Source organism: Enoplosus armatus, chromosome 15 (genome assembly GCF_043641665.1).
Source record: "Enoplosus armatus isolate fEnoArm2 chromosome 15, fEnoArm2.hap1, whole genome shotgun sequence".
Taxonomy (NCBI): Eukaryota; Metazoa; Chordata; class Actinopteri; order Centrarchiformes; family Enoplosidae; genus Enoplosus; species Enoplosus armatus.
In genome coordinates, this window is record NC_092194.1 from 775,554 (window position 1) to 795,939 (window position 20,386).

The following is a 20,386-nucleotide window of genomic DNA, read 5'->3' on the forward strand; positions in this document are numbered from 1 at the left end:
TAGTGGTATTTGCTTGCCATGCATGAGCAATGCTGCCCCACTTAACACCGTAACATTGATGGCTTCATTGATCCATGACAAGGCCATTCGAGCTGCAGTGCTTGTCCAATATTTGGCGTTTGGTACGCAAGAGGCGGTGAAGCCCCTCACCAGCAGCTGCGTAGATTGCACCATGATTTTAATTTCATAATTTATTTGGGTTGACATATAAAATAGGCAGTCATTAAGAAAATGACTAGACGTTAGGTTGCGACTTTCATTCAATTCCTGTTTGCTCACAGGTCGTATGTACTGGATCTTCATACTGTTAGCGGTTGGTATGGGCGACAGACATAATAGAGTGCAAGTCGTAGCTGTTAGGAGGTAGCCTAATTTCCATGGTAGTGTTTATGTAAAATGCTGTCGTGGTGATTGTTCTTTATCTGCCCAGATGTAACTATCAACAGACCAGATGAGCAATCCATCATAACGTATGTGTCACAGTTCCTAGAGCACTTCCCTGGGATAGAGGAGGTAAGAATCCCTTCTTCTACAGTGCATGGATGATGTTATATCAGAAATTTGACAAAAAAACCCCAGCTAATTTCTGAATGTGATTTCTGCCAACTTTGTTTCTTTCTCAGCCGGAGGAAGCCTGCCAGCTGATTGAACGAAGTGTTTCTATGTGCCGACTCAACTTCCGTGAAAGTAACTTCGAACACATGAGGAATGGTGCTCATCGAAGCAGAGTGAGGGAGAGGTCTTACATGTTCCAGAGGGACTGTGCCCAACCCCCACCCAAAATCTTAATTTCCTCTGTGTCAGAGGACAGGAGCGCCATGTCACCCCCCTTCAGGCCTGCTGCAACTCGCTCGTGGTCCAGTGAAGACTTCTTAGCAGATTCCCCCCATATGGAAGACATCTCCAGCAGTGTGGTTGAAGAGCCCAAGGAACCTACCAGTGAGGTCTTAACCAACTCAACCTCCAACTCCCCACAACTGTCTTACACTCACTCGCCCATTGGGTCATCAGCACAGGAGTCTGTAAACACTGAGTCGGTAATTGGTGATTCAGCAATAAGCTCACCGGACTCCTGGCTGGAGAGCGAGTTTGGGGTGATGCCAGGGAAGTTTTGTGAAAGCCAAAGTGACAGTTCTTTGTGTGACAGTGGAACAGCCTGGGATGTGTACCGTGCCACCCCAGTGGAGGTCACTACTCTTGATGAAGGATTTGTGCCATCCATTGAGGATAGAGCGCCTGATGAGCAGTTGATTACCGAGTCATTTATCGATGAAGGGATTTACTCGCTGAGCTCATTGGAGAGCACCCAGGAGAGAATCCAAGGGCATTCTGAGAAAAGGGAAGCAGATGTAGTGAAAGAGAAAGAGGCAGAGAAAGAGAACCACAACCAGGACATTCCACTAGAACAGGTACCTGATCATAGTAAAGCTGATGTTACAAAAGAAGTAGACTCTAAACAGATGGATACAAGTCTACTTCAAAAAGGCGAAGTACCCAGAGAGCAAGAACCTTCTTTTGAGCCGTGTGATGCAGAAGTACTGGCCAACTCTGGTGTTGAAGATCTCCTTGACGCTGAGCAAACTAACCAGTCCCAACTCTGCTCCAACACTGAACTACCACCCCCTGACCATTTTGAAGAACTCATGAAGCAAACCAGTGTTGAAGAGAGTACTTACGGAGAACCAAAATGTTTAAAGAAAGCAGTGGACTTTGTCGGGGAAGCACAGGACCGTGAAGGACAAATAAGTCAGAATGAGAGACATAACTCTGAGGAGGTTGAAGTGGAAACTGAATGTCAGAAAACAGATTCTCCTTCAGAGGGGAAAAGAGGGGAGTCAAGAGAGGAGTCAGGGATTTTAAAGGAAAGTGACGAAGGGGTTGTAGAAACACAAGACAAAACAAGTGAAGGAATTCTACAAGACTACCTAGATCCTCAAGAAAGCTTTAGCTCAGAGACTTGTGGTGCTTTAGCAAACACACATCCAACCAACCAAGACAGAGCTTCAAAAACAAGTCTGGACCCAAGTACGGGCATAAATATTCCTCTGATCTCTATTTCCAGTGAGCCAGAAGAGCAGAACAAAGAGGGAACATGTGACCCAGAAAGACAAGATCATGCTGGAGATGATGAGGTACATCAGGTAGAGGCGATTGGTAGTAAGGGAACTGACACAGACGTCAACAGCCCTCAAAATCCAGATGAATTGAGTCGTGACTCCAATGACAATGATGGCAAAAACCCTATTGAGATTCCTTCCTGCCTGGTATCAGAAAATGTTACACCAACAGCTTTAGAACAAATAAGGGACATAGAAAGTGGGCATTTGGATGATGCAGATGAACATCACATCATCACATCATCACATGCACACATATGTGGGCCAGTCACAACAGATAACTTGGAAATAAGTGAAACCAAACAGGAGCGGGAGTCTCCTCACTGCGCCTCTCAGACAGGGAACGCTGAGAAGGACTTGATTGCTAAGACGTCTTCTACAGATGCTAAGTCTCCACCTGTGAATACTGAGCAGGAAATACATTCAAATGATCAACCTGATGGACACCAGGACAAACTGGGTGACACTTTGGACCCAGTCAACTTGAAACCGAGTTGTGTGACAGAGGTTTCATGTCGTGAACCAGGAAGCGTGTCCCGAGACATAGACTTTGATCAGAATTCTCCCGCAGATGATCTAGTTGGTGACCCTATCGAACCCATGGATCTGTTCTACCCCGACAAAGAGGAGCCCATGTTTACAGAGCCACTTGACACTGAAATGCAGAGTTGGCCTTCTGTTTTGAGTGTATCTGCTCTCCAGCCAGCGCCAGCTTCAGCGGCTGCGCCAGATGACCAACCGCTCAACCTGCTGGGTGAAGACCTCAGGAATGGAGCGGATTCGATACAAGAAAATGACAAGGTAAACGTCAGTTTATTCAGCAGTGCCTCAGTACGAGCAGACCATTTCAGTTTCAAATGAGCTTGCACTTTTAAACGGATTTAAAGTATTTCAGTTTAGTTTCTATATTGTTTTGACCGTTTCTGGATGAGTTTTTATTGGCCATGGCTGTAGGCCTGGCAGTGTTGGTTGATCAGTCAGATGGTCAACCACTCTGGTCCAGTTTGGAATATCTATACAGTGTCAGATGGATTGTCATGACAATTTGTATATATATTAATGGTCCTCAGAGGATAAATCCCGATGACTTTTTTTTTTCTAGCACCACCATGAAGTCGACATTTTTGGTTTTGAGGGAATATCTCAAGAACTTTTGGATTAATTTCCATGAAATTTGGTACAGGTATTTAATGATATAATAAGTAATCCCCTGTATTTTCATGTAGCACCATCATCTGGTCAAAACGGAAATTTGTCAGCACTTTGGACTATGACCAAATATGTGCGAAACTGATGACATTCCCATCAGTCTCAGCTACAAAGCGGAGACTGGGGTCTCCATACTCGCCTGTACCTGCTAATGGTCAAATCTTTGCATGCAAACACGCTTAAACTTAGAATATGAGCGCGGTAAACTATACCTGTTAACGTCAGCACGTTATTGCTGCTGAATGATAAAATGAAATCAACACAATAGTCTTCTGGGTAGCTCTGCTGTATTTTCGTCTTCCAGCGTAAAACAAGTGGCATCTTAGAAAACACTGCCTTCGGTCTGCCTGTGTGTTCATGTGTGAACATGATGCAACGTGACATTTCACACTTCCACAATATCTCACCTGACGACCAGATGACCTGCTGACATTCGTCATCCACAGTCACGGCATTCTGTGTCGCTGATGCTTTTTGAAAGCTTGAGGCCAGTCACTGTTATGTACTCGTGCGAATGCTCACTGTTATTGTGAATCATTTATTGGATGAGCTGGATATTCCCAGCTAAACCAACAGTGAACACTGCCTGAAAACTGACACAGTTATGAGCACTGGCAAGATATGATAATTCATGGGACAATTATCTGAACTCCTGTTTGAGACATTTGAGTCTAATGTTTTTGTGTGTGTGTGTGTGTGTGTGTGTGTGTTTTTACTGGATTTAAATCCCATCATTCTCAGAAAATAAATATTCACAGTCATTAAAAATGTCATATTATTAATTTGGACAATTTGGAATTGTAAAAATGTTCTTAAATTGCGTTTTTGTTGCAATAAAATAGAGTTTAAAAGTAGAGATCATAAACAATAATATTTGGTTATATATATAATATAATATATAAGAATATAATATGTTTCTGCTTATTTTACCTAAAACAAGTCCTCAGTATGCTGCAAACAGTAGTGGTAGTATAATGTCTTGCTTTGGACCTAAGTGACTGACCCACTCACCATCACCATACTTGCAGAACCCCGACTGTGGGACAAAAACATGCAAGGATTCCCCTGGGCTTTGACTCAGTCTTTCCCTCCTGCACATTACTAAGGTGCTAAAAGAGATCTCCCTTTTTGTGTCTCACTCTTATTAGGTGATCACTGAGACCAACCAGGAGACTGACGAAGCATCTGAATCCCAGGAACACTGTTTGTTGCCCGGGGAGAAGATGGAAGGCCTCTGGGGCGGTGGTCTCAGCGAGGCTGAGCAACAGAGCTCAGGCTCTGCCAGGGAGAAAAACATGGAGCCTGTGAGGTAGGCTTGCTATTCTTAGTCAGCTCCCTGGTACACTGAGAAACATACTGGACCCTGGGGGAGGGGGGGGGGGGGGGCTGCTCTGACCTGGCCTCTCTCAGTTTGCTCAGATATTTCCTTAAATGTACCGAACAGAGTCGTCTATGTAGGCTGGTGGTAGGAATGAAGACAGGCCTAATGAGGGTTGGCAGAGGGAGAGGGGATGAGGGTTGCAGGCAATTAATACAAGAGAGTTGGATTCTGTTCATGTTCAGCTGTGGAATTAAAGTCATAATCCTTCAGACTTTCATATATCAGACCCCATTTTTGATACCATTCATGCTGAGCTGTTGCTGCAATGTCTTTGCATTCTGTAATCGCCTCTGTACATAGCAGTTTTGATTGTTACTGGCAAAAATCTTTTTCTATGGAGTCAAATTTTGTACCTACAGAGACAATTGTGAATGCGTGAGGGCGCAGGCATGAATGTGGCCGACAACACTTGATGGCTTCACAGCACGCAATTGTATTTCTTACATTTGTGAGAACGAGGGTGAGACGATGCAAACTCTCAAAATGAAAATATATTTAACAAGATAATAAAAAATAAAAAAAACTGTGTCCTTACTGCGAAGAAGCCCAGTAAGCATGTTTCAAAACCCTCAATGTTGCTTTGAATTTTCTCCCTGCTTATAATTTGCTCCGCTCGTTCTTTTGATTTCTCTTCATTTAGGCTTCATTTACTTTTAAAGCAGGTAGACAACGCACAAATTGTGGTCCCATAGAGATTCAATTGGCACATCCCAAACACCAAACAAATATGACTGTAGAATTTCACATCACCGAAATATACGGGCGAGGTTGCCATGGGGGTTGCTACGCGTGTCATTTCAAACAACGCCCCAGGACCTGTATTATCGGCACACACTTGCCGATACCACCAGTAACCACAGGTGTTGCCATCTCGACCAGGAATGAAATCTTAAAGCTGCTCTGATCAATATAAGAAATTCATGTGGAGGCCAAAACAACAGATTAAAGTAGCTGTAAATATTGAACTTTACGCAGGAGGTCCTTCTTCCTGCGTAGTTTTTCTTTAAACCTGGAGTTACGAGTTGCAGTAAAGGGGGTTTGTTTGGCCAAAGTAGCTTTTTAGTCTTAGTTTCGTAGATCTGAAAGTATTCAGAATGGCTTTCGCCGCTGTATTTCTGGACCTGCTCTCTCATGTTGAGACCCAAACTAATGAGTCTCGTCTTTTTCAGGAGAGACACTAAAAGTTCCAGCAGGCAAGATGAAAGCCAGATCCCTCCAGTTCTCCGTCACAGAAAGGGGGCTTGCTTCACCGAGCCCGTGGTTGGTTTGACACTCCATTTCCTTCCCTATGGACATTATTACTATCCTCGGATGAACGTTCTCTCTGGTACTGTATGCTGACAGTGTTTGCCTTGTGTTTCTTATTCCCACTCAACAGGACAACCGGACAGCCGTGACTGCAGCCACCAGAAAGGCTGACAAGGGTGACTCTGATTGGTAAGGGTTAGGGTTAGATTACATTATGTTTCAAGCTTTAAGTTTGCCCAAACTGTAAAACACTCCGAACTTACATCGAACCTTCACTTCACAGTGCCGGCAGAGGTTGTTTTACTTCAGGAAAGTTCACTGTAGTCGGTCCCTGTTGTTGTTTTCCGACGTGATCACGATCCACTTCATCCATGCGGGTCAGGGGGGTTTTTTTCTGACGGGAAGTGCTGAAGAAGCGTTCATTGGCTAAGCTCACTAGCGTTGTTACTGCTTCCCGTGGTGGATTCACAACAAAGGCCCGAAACTGCCTTCGTATTAAGACACATTTGTTATGAAATACACGCAGGACGTTTGTTTCAGGATCAACGGTAGAGGTACAAACGATCTTTAGCCCACCGCAGTGAAGGAAAGGTGATAGTATGTTGGCAAATACTAGTAAATACGACTGAATGTCATGCATAGAGGATCACCATGACGCCACAACTGAATGAGTGTATTTGAATATATACTGACGTTGGTGTTTTACATACTGTAAATCAGGTGAAGGTGGCCACAATCAATGTTATATCCACGATAACGGCCCACAGCACCTAGACTAGTGGTTTTGGAAATTGACAGCTCAACCAGTCTAGTCTTAGCAGTGACTGACGATCACTTGAAAGCAAGCATCTGGCAAGTATGTCTACTGCGGCGTCATAAGCTAAAATAAAAATAGCAACGACGAAACGCTCGACGTGTTATCAACGCGCCGCCTTTGGTCGTTCGGTCACTCGCAGTTTTTCAACGATCCACGGTGGTTCGGGTGGTCTGGCGTACTATGAGTTGTTGAGTAAGGCTGACTGTCGCGTCAAAACACAACAAAATCGGGGAAAAATTTCAAAGAAACATTCACCAGAACAAACAGGCCTTTACAAAGAATCCAAAAAGTAGGGTGATAAACGAATTTCAACAAACAAAACAGCCAAAAACGCGCAGCGGTTAAAAACCGTATCTCGTGGCCTCTTCCGCGGTTCATTAAGAAGGTTCCTGAGATGAGGTCAGGCGATGCTGTGCTCTTGGTATAGCACCTGCCAAACCACCACCGGGGGCTGCCGAACTATATATAAGGAAATAACTGAAAACAAAAAGGAAATTCTATCTTTATGTTGCAGATCTTGTAGCTTGTGAATGTGAATTTTTTTGAATGGGTTTTTGGTTAGATGCCTGAAATAAGGTCTGCGGTTACACACAAGCTGAAGAGATTTTTGTCTTGTTCTACGACATAAAATACGTCTGTAGACACCCCCCACTTGTGAAAAAGGCGGTTGCTAACGAGCGGCTAAATGAGGCTACAGAGGTTGTCGCGGACATTAAACGCCTTCATGCCGAACATGGAAAGTCATCTACTCACTAGTCCGCCTTTACAGCCTCGTTGTGTTTATACTCTATATCTATCTGTCTATATATCTATATCTATTTATATTCTCTTAAAAGTGAAGCTTAGCGGTGGTGACGTTGAAGTGACGCGACCGTGGTGTAGTTCCTTTATAGCCTAACGTTAGCTTTTTACTTCTGGCGATTCCATTGACGTTTCAAACATCATAAAAGTGGTGTTCATTAGTGACGATCATCTTGCTGAAAAAAAACGTGTGGGTATCATAAACTTTTGTTTTGCCACAGAGTTTATTTTCTGCAATGATCCAAAATCCCATGGAACAATCCTACAAAAATCTATGATCCCTGCAACCCACTATGTGGACAGCAGAGGGTATTCCTGAGTGTCGTTTCTAGAATTTGAATTTCAGCACTAACTAAGTCATATCAACTCGACAGACTGCCAGAGGACCTGGCCCCTAAACTGGGACACAGCACATGAGAAAACCCTAAAATAAATGTATCGTGAATATTTAATTGTAACAAATGTGAGAATCGATTCATACTTAAAGTTTGTGTGTGTGTGTGTGTAGGTGGAGTGAGAGCTGGGAGCTATATCTGCTGCTGCTGCTGTGGCTGCTCCTCTACTGTTTCTGGCTGCTGCCACAGATGGACCTGAAGACACTGCCCAGCCTGCTGCTGAACCTCAACCGCTGAACACACATACACACAAACACACACTTACACACACATATATATATATATATATATATACACACATATACATAGTTCCAAGAGGAAGAAGAAGAAAACATAATTTTGTCAAATATATACACTTTAATGCATCATCACTAAAGCTAATATATATACACACACACACACACATACAGCTCAACTGCCACTCCTCTTTCCTTTCATGACACTGACTGGACTCCAGACCAAGTGAAGGCATTTAAAAGATGTGTATTTTAAACTACTAGAGCTTTTTTTTTTTTTCTTTTTTAGCTTTTTAGCTTTCGATGTGGCTTGAAGTCATCTGTACGAAAATGTATTAGGGCCATTGCTGGGGGGGGGGGGAATGAAGTCTGAGATCTCGAGAGAAACGTTGCAATATTTTGAGAAAAGGTCACAATGCTTAGAAGGAAAAAAAATCATAGTTTTGAGGAAAAAAGTCATAATGTTATGAAAATAGAATTTCGCAAATTTCACAAGATAAAGTCATAATGTTAACAAAAATTAAAGCTGTAATTCTGAGAAAACATCTTACAAGATAACATTGTAATTTTATAAGGAAAAGTCGTAATATTTTGAGAATACACTATTTTGTTATAAAAGATTTAAGAAGAATGAATCGGTAATTCAGACGCATTCTCACAATATTATGACTTTTTCTTGCTAAATTACAGCTTTATCTCTTACCTTTTCCTTGTCTTCTCAAAATATTACAATTTCATCCTGGAAATCTCCAACGTCAGCGGCAGACCTGCCCGTGTTTTAAAGACACTCTGGAAGTTTATTGCTGTGCAAAGCCGACAGAGCTGACCTTCCACGTGACTGTACAGCGCGCTCTGATTTGTAGATAGAGATATATATACTATGGATGTATGGATGCACAGTTGCCTATCTGAATAGCCATTTAACCCAGATGAACCGCTTCGGGCTGTTAGTAGAAACTGGGCTTACTGATCAGTCTGAATGAAGGGGTGTTTTTTTGGGATCTGCCACACTTTTTGAAGAAAACTGCCAAAGATAGTGTTGGAAGTGCTAATACAGAAAGTGCACAACTCACCACAAGCCCAATAATGAAATGTTGGTTTTTTAACACATAGAACGTCTGGTATAAGTCCCGTACTAAAGCGTCGCCCAGCTCTATATTGTAAAATAGTTATAGGCAGAATATGTATTTGTAATATTTTATGGCTCACATGCTGTATGAATGGGTTTCTAAAAAGTTTTATGACGAAAGAAATGTTTTATGTGATTAAGCTACGCCCGAGCTTGTCCAAGGCTGTCGATGAAAAAGAGAATGCTTTACAATGGAGCACCTTTCTATATGTTTTTTTTTTTTTTTTTTTTTTTTTTTGAACAATGTCTGTAATGAAGCACTACGACAACACGAACATCCTTTCATTCGATCATTCTTACCGCACCGGCTGACCAGTGAGCGAAGGTCTCTGTTTACTCTGAATATAGATACCGACCGAGTGGGAAGCAAAAAAGAAAAGAAAAAGAAAAGCCATTCATTCCAGTTCGATACAAACTGGGTCATCCCTATAGCACAGTGCACCATATCCAGTGTGTGTGTGTGTGTGTGTGTGTGTGTGTGTGTGTGTGTGTGTGTGTGGATTTGTTTTTTGTACTTTTATCCTTGTGAGAACCAAGAGCTCTGTCCCAATTCCATATTATTTACTAAATGCAAACGGGTTCGGAAACTATGTGCTAACGCTGTCATAGTGCAGCGTCGTTTACAAGAGGTCAATGCACGTTGCCGTTTTGTACTAACAGGAATCAAACCTTGGAATACCGCTTCGAAAAGAGAGAACAAAAAAACGTTTCTCTAAAGATTCATACATGAAGCAGGACACGTCATTCTTGACCTTGGAAAAGTCTGACAGGGCAATCCGACTTCCAGGCCCCATTTCAAGCTCTTTCCAGGAGCACTTTTCAAAACAAAGTGCCAGTTGGTCATCACCACAAACTGACCGTCACACGGTTTATTTAGGTAAAAGTACCAATACAACAATGTAAAAGCACTCCATCGCTCAAAATCCTTACTTAAGTAAAGTTAAAAGTTTCATATCCACTTTAACCACTTTATGTGAAGTTAGCCAGTTTAGCCCAGTGGTTCCCAACTCCGGCCCCCCTCCAAAGGGGAAAGAAAGAAAAGAGCTTCTGATATACCGATCTGAATGTATTGGATCATTTTTACTTTTTTGGGCCTCGGAAAGTTATTTGAACTAAACCATTACGTTATAGAGACGTTATAGAGACGTTACAGGGGTAATTTGTCGAGGAGCCCCGACTACACTTTTATTTTTGTCACAGGCCAAGTATTGAGAACAAATTGTTTAGTTTTTTGGGGTTTTTTTTTTAACAAAAGCTTATCATATTTTTTTTTTTTCCAATGTTAAATCTCTGAAAAGTAACTAGTAACCAAAGTTGTCAGATAAATGTAGTGGAGCAGAAGTGTAAAGCGCCATAAAAGGGAAATACTCAAGAGTATAAGTACCTCAAAATACTACAGTACTTAGTGTTACTGTCCACCGCTGGATGTGATACGAAAATGAATGAAATACACAAGTCAACTCTTTGTGAATACTTTCAGCGTGAACATCTTGCAAATTTTTTTCCGGATGCTTCCGTGAACAGCTCGTCTCCGTCGCAAATATGAACATCATTTTTAGGAGGCAGGCTTGCAAAAAAGTCCAGTGGGTTGAGTCCGCATGTCTGCATTATTAGAATATGCTATATACTCAGAGTCAGAGGATCAGAGAATCACTGCTTAATATGGAAATGGAACAGAGCTCAGTTTTACAGAGCCGTTCCTCACTTCCACCAAGGGCTAGTTTAGTTCTAGGATTAGGGTTGTAGAGAAAGTCAGTAGGTTCGCAAGCGTTATCGTCATATAATTATTTTTTGATCTTGTTACACAAACTTTCTCCACATGATGATCAGATGGGATGTGATGATTACCTATCATTGTGGTAAGAAAAAAATAGATATAATAAGTACCCTGCTCTTCCCCTTAATGGCTCCCGTTTGTATAAATGACTCAGTAAAGTACATTTAGTCACTATAATGAAATGATGACAACAAAAATTCATTCTTTTTTCCATTTACTTTGAAGGAGTCTCTGCAGGGTTTTGAATCTGTCAGGTTTTTAAGAGTCAAAAGTATAATTACACTGTAATAGGTTCAGGCACACCGTCAGCCCCATTCGCACTAAACATTGTGCTGCCAACAGTTTCATTTAGTATATACAGTCATGTTTTTTTCATTGTTTGTATCTGTGTTTGCAGTCGTTACCTGCTAATGTCTGAATTAGAATCTCAGAATATCCGTATTTCAGCTACTTGGTTATGTTAAAAAATTCATATCACTTGGATCTGTAACATATTTTCCTCTGTGAAACCTTATCAACGCCGAGATCAAAACATAATTATATGTCATACTGACGACCCATGGCCCGAGGATTTAGACAAGAATGAGGTCTTCATGTGGAACCTCCTTGCAATTAAGGTTAGAATAAGGGTTACATTTAGGTTAGGCTAAGAGCTGATATTAGATTTGTAAAATGACTTTGTTATGGAACTGAGTTCAGATTTGAGTCAAGGCAAATGGGTGCTTTTGGTTCATCAGTCATCTTACTCCAGTATATAAAGGTAGGCAATTAATCCTTGTGTTTTTTAGTGTTATGACGAGTGTTAAGTCATTTTAGGTATTTAGCGGGATCCTAAATATGAGTTAAAAGTGAGTTAATGCTCCATACATGACTTAACTTTCCAGGGTTGTTTAAGGGACCGGGAAACTATTGGTTTGTGCCAGATTTACCTTTCGATTGCCAAAGTGCCACCCACAACGACTCGACACGCTGCTAATTAGCAATGTTAAAATGGTTTTTCATGCACAGATGATTTTTAGTCCCAATTATCCCCAAGATACACTGGGTAAGGCCACCAGCTGGCCAGAGTCCCAAAGTACTGAGGGTGGTCCTTCAGAGTCTGGGATAGGAGTTAAGGAAAGAGGTACAGGGCAGTTTAAGGTTTTTTACAAGGATACAGTGAACTGTGTGACTGTGTGTGTGTGTGTGTGTTTGTGTCTCCAGTGACCATGTCCACAGGACCATACCGGCCACCCACGCCCCAATACCACCACCACCACCACCCCCACCACCAAAACACTGAAAGGACTGACCTAGTAAAAGCCTATTAGCTTTTGTATTGTAACCTCAATTGTTCTAATTGTTTCAACAGCATCAGCCAAGTGCAATAAATGACATGTTTTAAACCCTTTGTCTCTTGTTGTGTGTGTGTGTTTTGTTTTCCCACTACTACTATCTGGGCAGATCCTTTAGATGTCTGTGAATAGTTTAAAGTTATTAACATGCAAGGCTTAACATGAAGGAGATATGGTTTTTAAGTTTTCACCATGTTATTCAGGTTGCTTTTCAATTTAAAGCTGCAGAGGTGGCTCGTAGCGATGAGACTTATCGCCCAACGCTGCAGTTGCCCTCAGTTTTTTTTTTTGCCTCTTTCAGTTGCTGGTTTTTGGTTTTAGGACCCAAAAGAAAATGTACTGTTTTGGTTCAGTAGTTGGTCGAGACCAAACCAGAGTTGAGAGAGAGTGACTGCTGGACTTACATTCGTCAGGTGGCCACAAACACGACCCCAAATGAATGCTAACGTCGACAATATGTCAGACGTGTGTCATTTTCAGCTTGCCTTGGAGTTCTGCAACTTTAAAATTAGATAGCAACATTAAGAGATCACGTTCAGTGATATGCAGCCAAGCAAATGTATAAAAGAACTGAAATTAACTGTGTAGAAAGTTGCATTATATTAGGCCACTATTGCTTTCAGATGGTCGCAGCAATTTGATCCACAGAATAGAATAGGGTCGACGTTTCTTTTTCCTGTTTTTGTCCTCATATTTGCTTTGATAAACAAAGATAGAGCAAATCGTTATTTTCCAGATTTGTGTCTTGTTCTGTGTGTCACAGAAATGCATCTAATACAAATGAATTCATTCAGAAAAGGTCTCTTTTTTTTATGTGAAGTCTGCCTCAGAACCAGTTCCAGGTAGTGTTAAATGGATATTAGAGTACTGAGCGTGCCCTTTTTTTCTGCAGGCCTTTTGTAGGGAAGGAGAGGTGGATTGATTGCTTATTGGTTGCTTATAAAGTTGTAAGACAACTATACAGACATCTAAAGGATCTGCCAATGATACCCAGATGCACTTTGTAGGTCTTCGAACTGAACGGCAACTCTCCTATGCCTATATGTGGTAAATGCCGCCATCTAGAGGACACCATGTAACACAACAACTTCAGGAAGGCTGAACAAAAATCCTAAATAATTTTGTATCTACTCTTTACTTTTCTAAGCAATTTCTTAATAACTTGATGATTAGAAAACTTTTGCTTTACAACTTTAATCAAATACTTTCAATTGTATTTATTATTTGTAATCAAACTTCTTTTCTGTATATTATGTACAAGTTATAAGAATACATCTTTAACTGTGTCAGCTTGATTTGCTTTTTTTACAGATAATGCATAATTTGCAATTTAATAAAATTTCTGCTGGAGAGAGCTGTCACCACATCTTGTATGCCATTAGAGAGAAGACTAATTCCCTCACAATTTCTCAGTGCCATGTATTCTCATGTTCATGTATGCATCACTTATTAATTTTTTTTTTTTTTTTTTGCTTTTCAGCTGTTTCTCATGTCATGGGAACAGATTGCCTCAGCGCTGTGGTGCAAACACTGCATTTCACATTCAGTTTTTGTTTTGATATTGTCAGAAATCTGTACATTCAACCCTACTGTTTATTTTTGATGAGGCCACAGTTAGAGGTGCTGTTAAACTGGACCACATTATGTTGAGACGCAGAGAGGAATAGAATATTAGAATCTAATATTCCATTGGATGATAGAATATAAACACCTCTGAATATAATGCAGTCAAGTACCCCACCGCCACTAACTACGGCCTCAATGCTTAAACATATAATGTAATTATTTCATTTATAGTGTATTTCATAGGGACAGATACAGCATACATATCCAAACTGAAAACAGCTATGTGATGCAAGTATCACAGTGTTTATACCGGATGCTAATTTCCCCTCTAGGGATGAATAAAGCCTTGGCATTTTATTTAGTTTTCATATTTGTAACAGTTGAGTCAATTATTTAATTTATATGTATGTTATATTTCAATGTGTAATCGTTATTCAGCTAAATCCAAGTGTTAATGCCCTTTAATGTTTCATAATTTTTTTTTTTTTTTTTTAAACAAAGCAAAATAGAATGAGCGTGATGTCAACACCAGCAAATAAAGCAACTACTTTTTTTTTTTTTGTTTTTGCTGCTCTAAAATAATTTAGCTCGCATGTGAAGTCAGACATCGGTTTTCTTCTGTTTTTCCCTCGAATGAGGCCAGTGACACTGGAACTGTGCGGATCTCCAGACGTCCAGCACATTACGAAGGACGGGGATTCTCGTTCGCTTTAGTAGAGTGGCGTGCCAGGGTGCGGCCGGCAGTTTGCGTCGTTTACGTTCATGTTTTGGCGTAGCAGAGGCCCAGGTGAAAGGAAGTGGTCCTATCGTGGACGAGTAGCCACCAAATCGGAACAGCAAGAGTGACTGGAAGTCAGGACATCCAGCGAATGATCTCAAGTATTTTTAGCCAAGACGATCAATTGAAAAACATACTTCCGGTAAGGCTATGTATCGACTTACAGAATTTGTCTTTCTGGAATAACGTTACTCTTTTGCATGTGTTGGCCTTGCTAGCTGTTAGCTAGCTAGCAAGCTAGGTGGCTGGCTGACATGGTAAAGGTGCATGGTGGCTGCAGATACTGTCCAGACGTTGTGTTGCATTAGAAGCTGTAAATTTTTGGGGGGTGAAGCCATGTTTCAGTTTAGCTCCATAAATCACACGGTCGGGGCCCGGCAAGCACCCTCAGATATAGGCTATAGGCATGCCTTTGACCGTTAAAATAACCAGGTCAATAACCGGTTCCAGACAGGCGCGATCCGTTTGATTTGACGTTCGCTAGCCATGCTAGGTTAAGTTACCCTGTTGAACGCTGCAAGAGGGTTTCCATTGCAGTTTTGCGAGTCTTTGCCCAGTCGGTAACGCTATGTAAGCGGATAATAGGCTGTCTGGACATTGTTTGCGTATTTCAATAGTAGTAGTCTTCCTTTACAACACAGTATCAGCTGAACTAATGCAACGTAAATACGCTAATTTATCATATGGCAACGTTAGCACCCAGCAGTTTGTCACTGTAGTTAAGCTAACGTCACGGTTCATACTTTGCCACCAATAATGAGGCCAGGGACCTGGGGGGGGGGGGGCTTTGTCGCTCTTTAGCGTGCAGATAATTTCAAGCAGGCATCTCCAAATATTGAACCAACTTGCTCGCATGTTATGTCCGTGTGCATTAACCCGGCCAGTTTTCTTCAAATGCTTGGCAGAGAATAGAGCTGCTTAGTTGCTAGCTAGCTAAGTTAGCTAATGTTGCTGAGCGTGGTCTCCGTCAGTAGCTTGAACGCGATGGTCAAGTGTCCAGCTAATGGCGTACGAGTTCCTGCTTGCATTTTGACAGAGGGGGCTAATACGGTGTACAAATAACAGTGGTCAGTAACTGGTTTAACGCGGCGTTCGGCGGACAGTCACAGAAATCAATGTCACGCTGGCCCGAGGTCAGAGAGTTAATGACAACTGCTGGATGTGATTGTAGTGAAAATGAATTGTTCTGCCTGATGAGCTGGACATTGTGTTCGGCGTGCGTGTCTTGCTTCACATAGCTGCCAGAGACGCAGCCAGCAGCCCCCTGTGCAAAAACAGCGGGACCCGGGCATGTCCATATGGGAATCAGTCATTTTAAAGATGACATTGGGATTAAGGCAATTTAAGCCCCTTTCAGACCAACACTTCTATTATTCTCTGGAAATGAATAATAATAATATATATATATATATATATATATTTTTTTTTTTTTTTTTTTACCATTTCGTTGACCTAACATTTCTGTAACTCTTAAGACTGTATCCAGCACAGTGTGCAAACATCTGAACACACAAACTAGTTTTGTTGTGTGAATTCTTATGCAAGTCAGGTTATGAATGTTGATTCTTGTCATGCTTCTGCTTCTGCTTCTGCCCTTCTGTCCTGTGTCACTCATTTTAAATTGACATCACGATAAGACTCACAGTTTCACCTTGATGAGGCCTGTTGGGCCCCGGCACTCATTACTTCTGCACTACACTATGCAGAACGATTTGCACCACGCAAAAGTCATTGTGCACAAATCATGCATGTGGCCAAAGTATTGTAATGCACTACAATGTGCATATTGTATGTGTATAGCCTTTGGCTTGTCATATGCTTTGTTTTTCACCTTTTTAAATAGTCATCTATGTGTTCCCTAACCAGGGTTTCCCCCAGAAAAGTTGTTAGGACTGGTGGTGAGTATCTGCTGATGGGAGTCTGGTTTATTCAACACACATTTTAAAAAAAAAAAGAAGAAGAAAAAAAAAAAGAAAGTCAACAACTATAGCAGGGTCCGTCAAAGAATCTGACGATGTACAGTCTTGGAATGCTGCGTTTTCAACAACAACAACAACAGAAATTCAAATAAATAATATCTTAAGTTTTTGCACTCAAAATGTATTCAAGTCCTGATTGGCTACTGTGCTAGATCAACCAAGAGATCCAAATTGATCACTTTGAGGCCCTTGATGCGTTCCGATTGCTTTTAATTGTGTCCTCTCCTTCGTGAGGACTCGAGTCAAAAAAAATAAATAAAAATGACGGGGCCAAAGTGAAAGCAAGCAAAGTCGTATTGCTAACGCGTTGCATTAAACTATGCAGTCTCCGGCTAACGCTGTTGACTCGGTGGAGCTTTTTAAACACTGGAGGTGATGGCAATGAGGAAAAGACTGCTGAGGGTTTTTTGGCTTTTACCTTTCCTCCTTGACATCATCCCTAAATGTCTCAAAGGAAGTGTCTGTGTTACTGACTGTTTGGCTTGCAAGCTAAGGTTGCTAGGTAACGTTAGCTTGTGTTGAGTGTCACTCTACGTACTGAAGAAGAAGAAGAAGAAGAAGAAGAATGAATCAAAGCACAGTACTCAGGGAAGTGGCTATCTGGCTATATGCTGATGCTGGTATATTTTCAAATGGCAGTAATAGTACAGGAAAAGGTGTTCTTTGCTGTGATGATCTGCTAGTAATAGTGTAGAAAATGCAGCTCAAAAGAGGCAGGTAGTCTTGGTCCCGGCGGTGGTCCACAATTATCTTAAGCCACACTGAGCTTGAACCTCTCTCCTTGAATGCCTTACGCGAGTGTTGACAACTTGCCAGTATTTGAATCCCTCGTGTCCGTTCTGTTCTGGTTTGAAACCTCTTTCTTGGCACAGACCAACATATCGTCACGTTCGATTTGATCCACTTCTTTGACGCTGCTCCATAGATGAGCGTTAAGTTAAGGGTTATGTTTTTAATCAACGGCAAATGTGAGCAGCCTCCATTAATATAAAGGCTTGTGTTGCTGACTGCTGGGATTGGTTACAGCTGTGTGGGAGCTTAGCGGTCTTCACAGTATGGCCACATGTGGTCTGGTGGTGATTTTAGGCTGTGTCAAAAAAAAAGGAAAAAAATGTGTTGAAAAGCTTGTCTTACTCTCGTGATGGATCCTTCTTCCCTCTGCACAATGTACCTCCGTCAGCACCTGGCACCTAGCAGCACCTTACCATTCTCATTTTGCTCTCTGCTTTTGTTTTTGCAGAGCTGAAGGACCCAGTCACATCCCCTGTCACTTTCCATTTGTGTAGAGGTGAGAGGTTTTACTTTTGAGTGTAACAGTACATCATATAGGCTTCTACGTCTGAAATGCATTAGTATAACAATGCCCTCTGTTTCTCTGGTTTCTCTCAGGTCTATTTCCACCTAAATGTGGGGGAACATCAGCAGTTGATTAAGAGATATTTTATCATGAAGCCCAGATTAAGTGTTGTCTGCTTATCCAGAAAGTTTCAGTTGTTACCTGTAAGTATGTTTCCTAAGACATTCATTCTGTTTTGCGTTATTCCAGCCTATTCAGCTTCTCTTTTAGCACAAGCTGCTCTCAAGCTCCAAACAAGCTATTTTCGATCTCCAAACGAGATGTTCTCACATTCTAAGAAAGCTTATTAAGCTCTTATAATAATGATAATAATAATAAACTTAATTTATGTGGCATTTGTTTAGCAAGATTACAGTGCTTTACAGGAAAAAAAAAATAAAGATAAAAAAAGATAAAGACAAAAACAAATCAAAACAACACTGGGGATAACAAAGTTAAAAAGCAATGTGGCAAGAGTGGGATGATAAACCCAACAACATATTAAATATTCAGAAACCCTCTCCTATAAAAGAAAGTTTTAAGAAGTGATTTAAAAGACGCCAATGATGTAGCCTGTCTGATCTCAATAGGCAGAGCGTTCCACAGTCTGAGGGCTCGAACAGACCTTTCGTAAATCAGTAGGAGACATGACGGACCTGATTGTGAGATTTGCTGGAGCTGAAAGAAGAATGACTGGACAACATTCTTCACTTGAACCTCTAAACCGAGATCTGTATCACAAATTACTCCCAAGATTTCTTGCAGCTTGCCTTTATATGTTTAGTCAGGGAATCAAACAGTGGTGGGAGACGCTGAATTATCTGGCTGGGAGGAAGCATGTATATTGAAAACAACAGTGGGCCAAGAATGGACCCTTGACTAATACCACAATTAAATTGAGCAACAGAGGAACAGACTTTTGCTTTAAAAACAGAGAAGGTTCTATTGGAGAGGTATGAACATAAATGGTAACTGATCTCTCTTATATAGTGCTTTACAGCTAAGTCTCATTCACATACTGATGGCGACCGAGCTGCCATGAAAGGTGCAACTTAGGGTTCAGTGTTCAGGATAGAACCCCCAACCCGCTCTACCCTGCTCTACCTCCCGTACCACAGTGCTAACCACTGCGCCACTGGTCTGTAATTACTGAGTAATAGGGGATCCAGATTATGTTTTTTCAGTAATGGTCGAATAATTGCATGTTTGAAACCATTAGGAAAATTGACAGGAGTCAGAACAGTTAATCAATAGGATAAAATGACCAACAGTGGGGAATACATCTTTTAAAAAACATAGTTGGAATAATGTCTAAAACACAGATAGAGGATTCAATTTGAGAAATGAATAAGCAAGCTCCAAAGAAGCTGTTCTCACATTCTAAAAAAGCTGTTCTCACAATCTAAATGAGCTCTAAACAAGCTGTTCTCATAATCTAAACAAGCTGTTCTCACATTCTAAGCAAGGTCTAAACAAGCTCTAAACGACGTGTTCTCACATTCTAAACAAGCTGTTCTCACATTCTAAGCAAGCTCTAAACAAGCTGTTCTCACTTTGTAAACAAGCTGTTCTCACATTCTAAACAAGCTGTTCTTAAACTCTAAACAAGCTGTTCCCACATTCCAAAGTTCTAAACAAGCTGTTCTCACATTCTAAACAAGCTGTTCTCACATTCTAAACGAGCTCTAAACAAGCTGTTCTCACATTCCAATGTTCTAAACAAGCTGTTCTCACCTTCTAAACAAGCTGTTCTCACATTCTAAACGAGCTCTAAATAAGCTGTTCTCCCATTCCAAACAAGCTGTTCTCACATTCTAAACAAGCTCTAAACAAGCTGTTTTCACATTCTAAACAAGCTCTAAACAAGCTGTTCTCACATTCTAAACAAGCTCTAAATAAGCTGTTCTCCCATTCCAAACAAGCTGTTCTCACATTCTAAACAAGCTCTAAACAAGCAGTTTTCACGTTCTAAATAAGCTCTAAACCAGCTGTCCTCACATTCTAAACAAGTTCCAAATAAGCTGTTCTCAGTCTCTATCTAAAGAGGCTCAAAACAAGCCGTTGTCATGGTCTAAACAAGCTGCTCTCACATTCTAAGCCAGCTGTTTTCGACTTCTGTTTTTGAGCTCTGTACATTCTCTGGTCATTTTCAACATCAATCAACAGATGTCTTCTGGTCAAAGAACATAGCTCTTAAACCGGTTAAAACAACTGCGTTCCTAGCCATCACTGGTTCAACAACATTGTTCCAGGTATCTGTGCCAGAAGCTCTCAACGGTAGAT

General features: G+C 41.2%; 1 protein-coding gene across 1 annotated transcript in view; it reads left to right on the top strand.

Moving 5' to 3' along the window:
* The window catches only part of clmna (calmin a), a 39,482-nt gene extending 31,173 nt beyond the window's left edge, over positions 1-8,309 (top strand). Inside the window, exons 8-13 of the mRNA XM_070920988.1 lie at positions 431-513; positions 624-2,918; positions 4,475-4,635; positions 5,877-5,967; positions 6,086-6,144; positions 8,082-8,309. Of these exons, the coding sequence (XP_070777089.1) occupies positions 431-513; positions 624-2,918; positions 4,475-4,635; positions 5,877-5,967; positions 6,086-6,144; positions 8,082-8,205 (2,813 nt within the window). The 3' untranslated portion in view covers positions 8,206-8,309. The remainder of the gene's footprint in view (positions 1-430; positions 514-623; positions 2,919-4,474; positions 4,636-5,876; positions 5,968-6,085; positions 6,145-8,081) is intronic.
* The last annotated feature ends 12,077 nt before the right edge of the window (positions 8,310-20,386 follow it).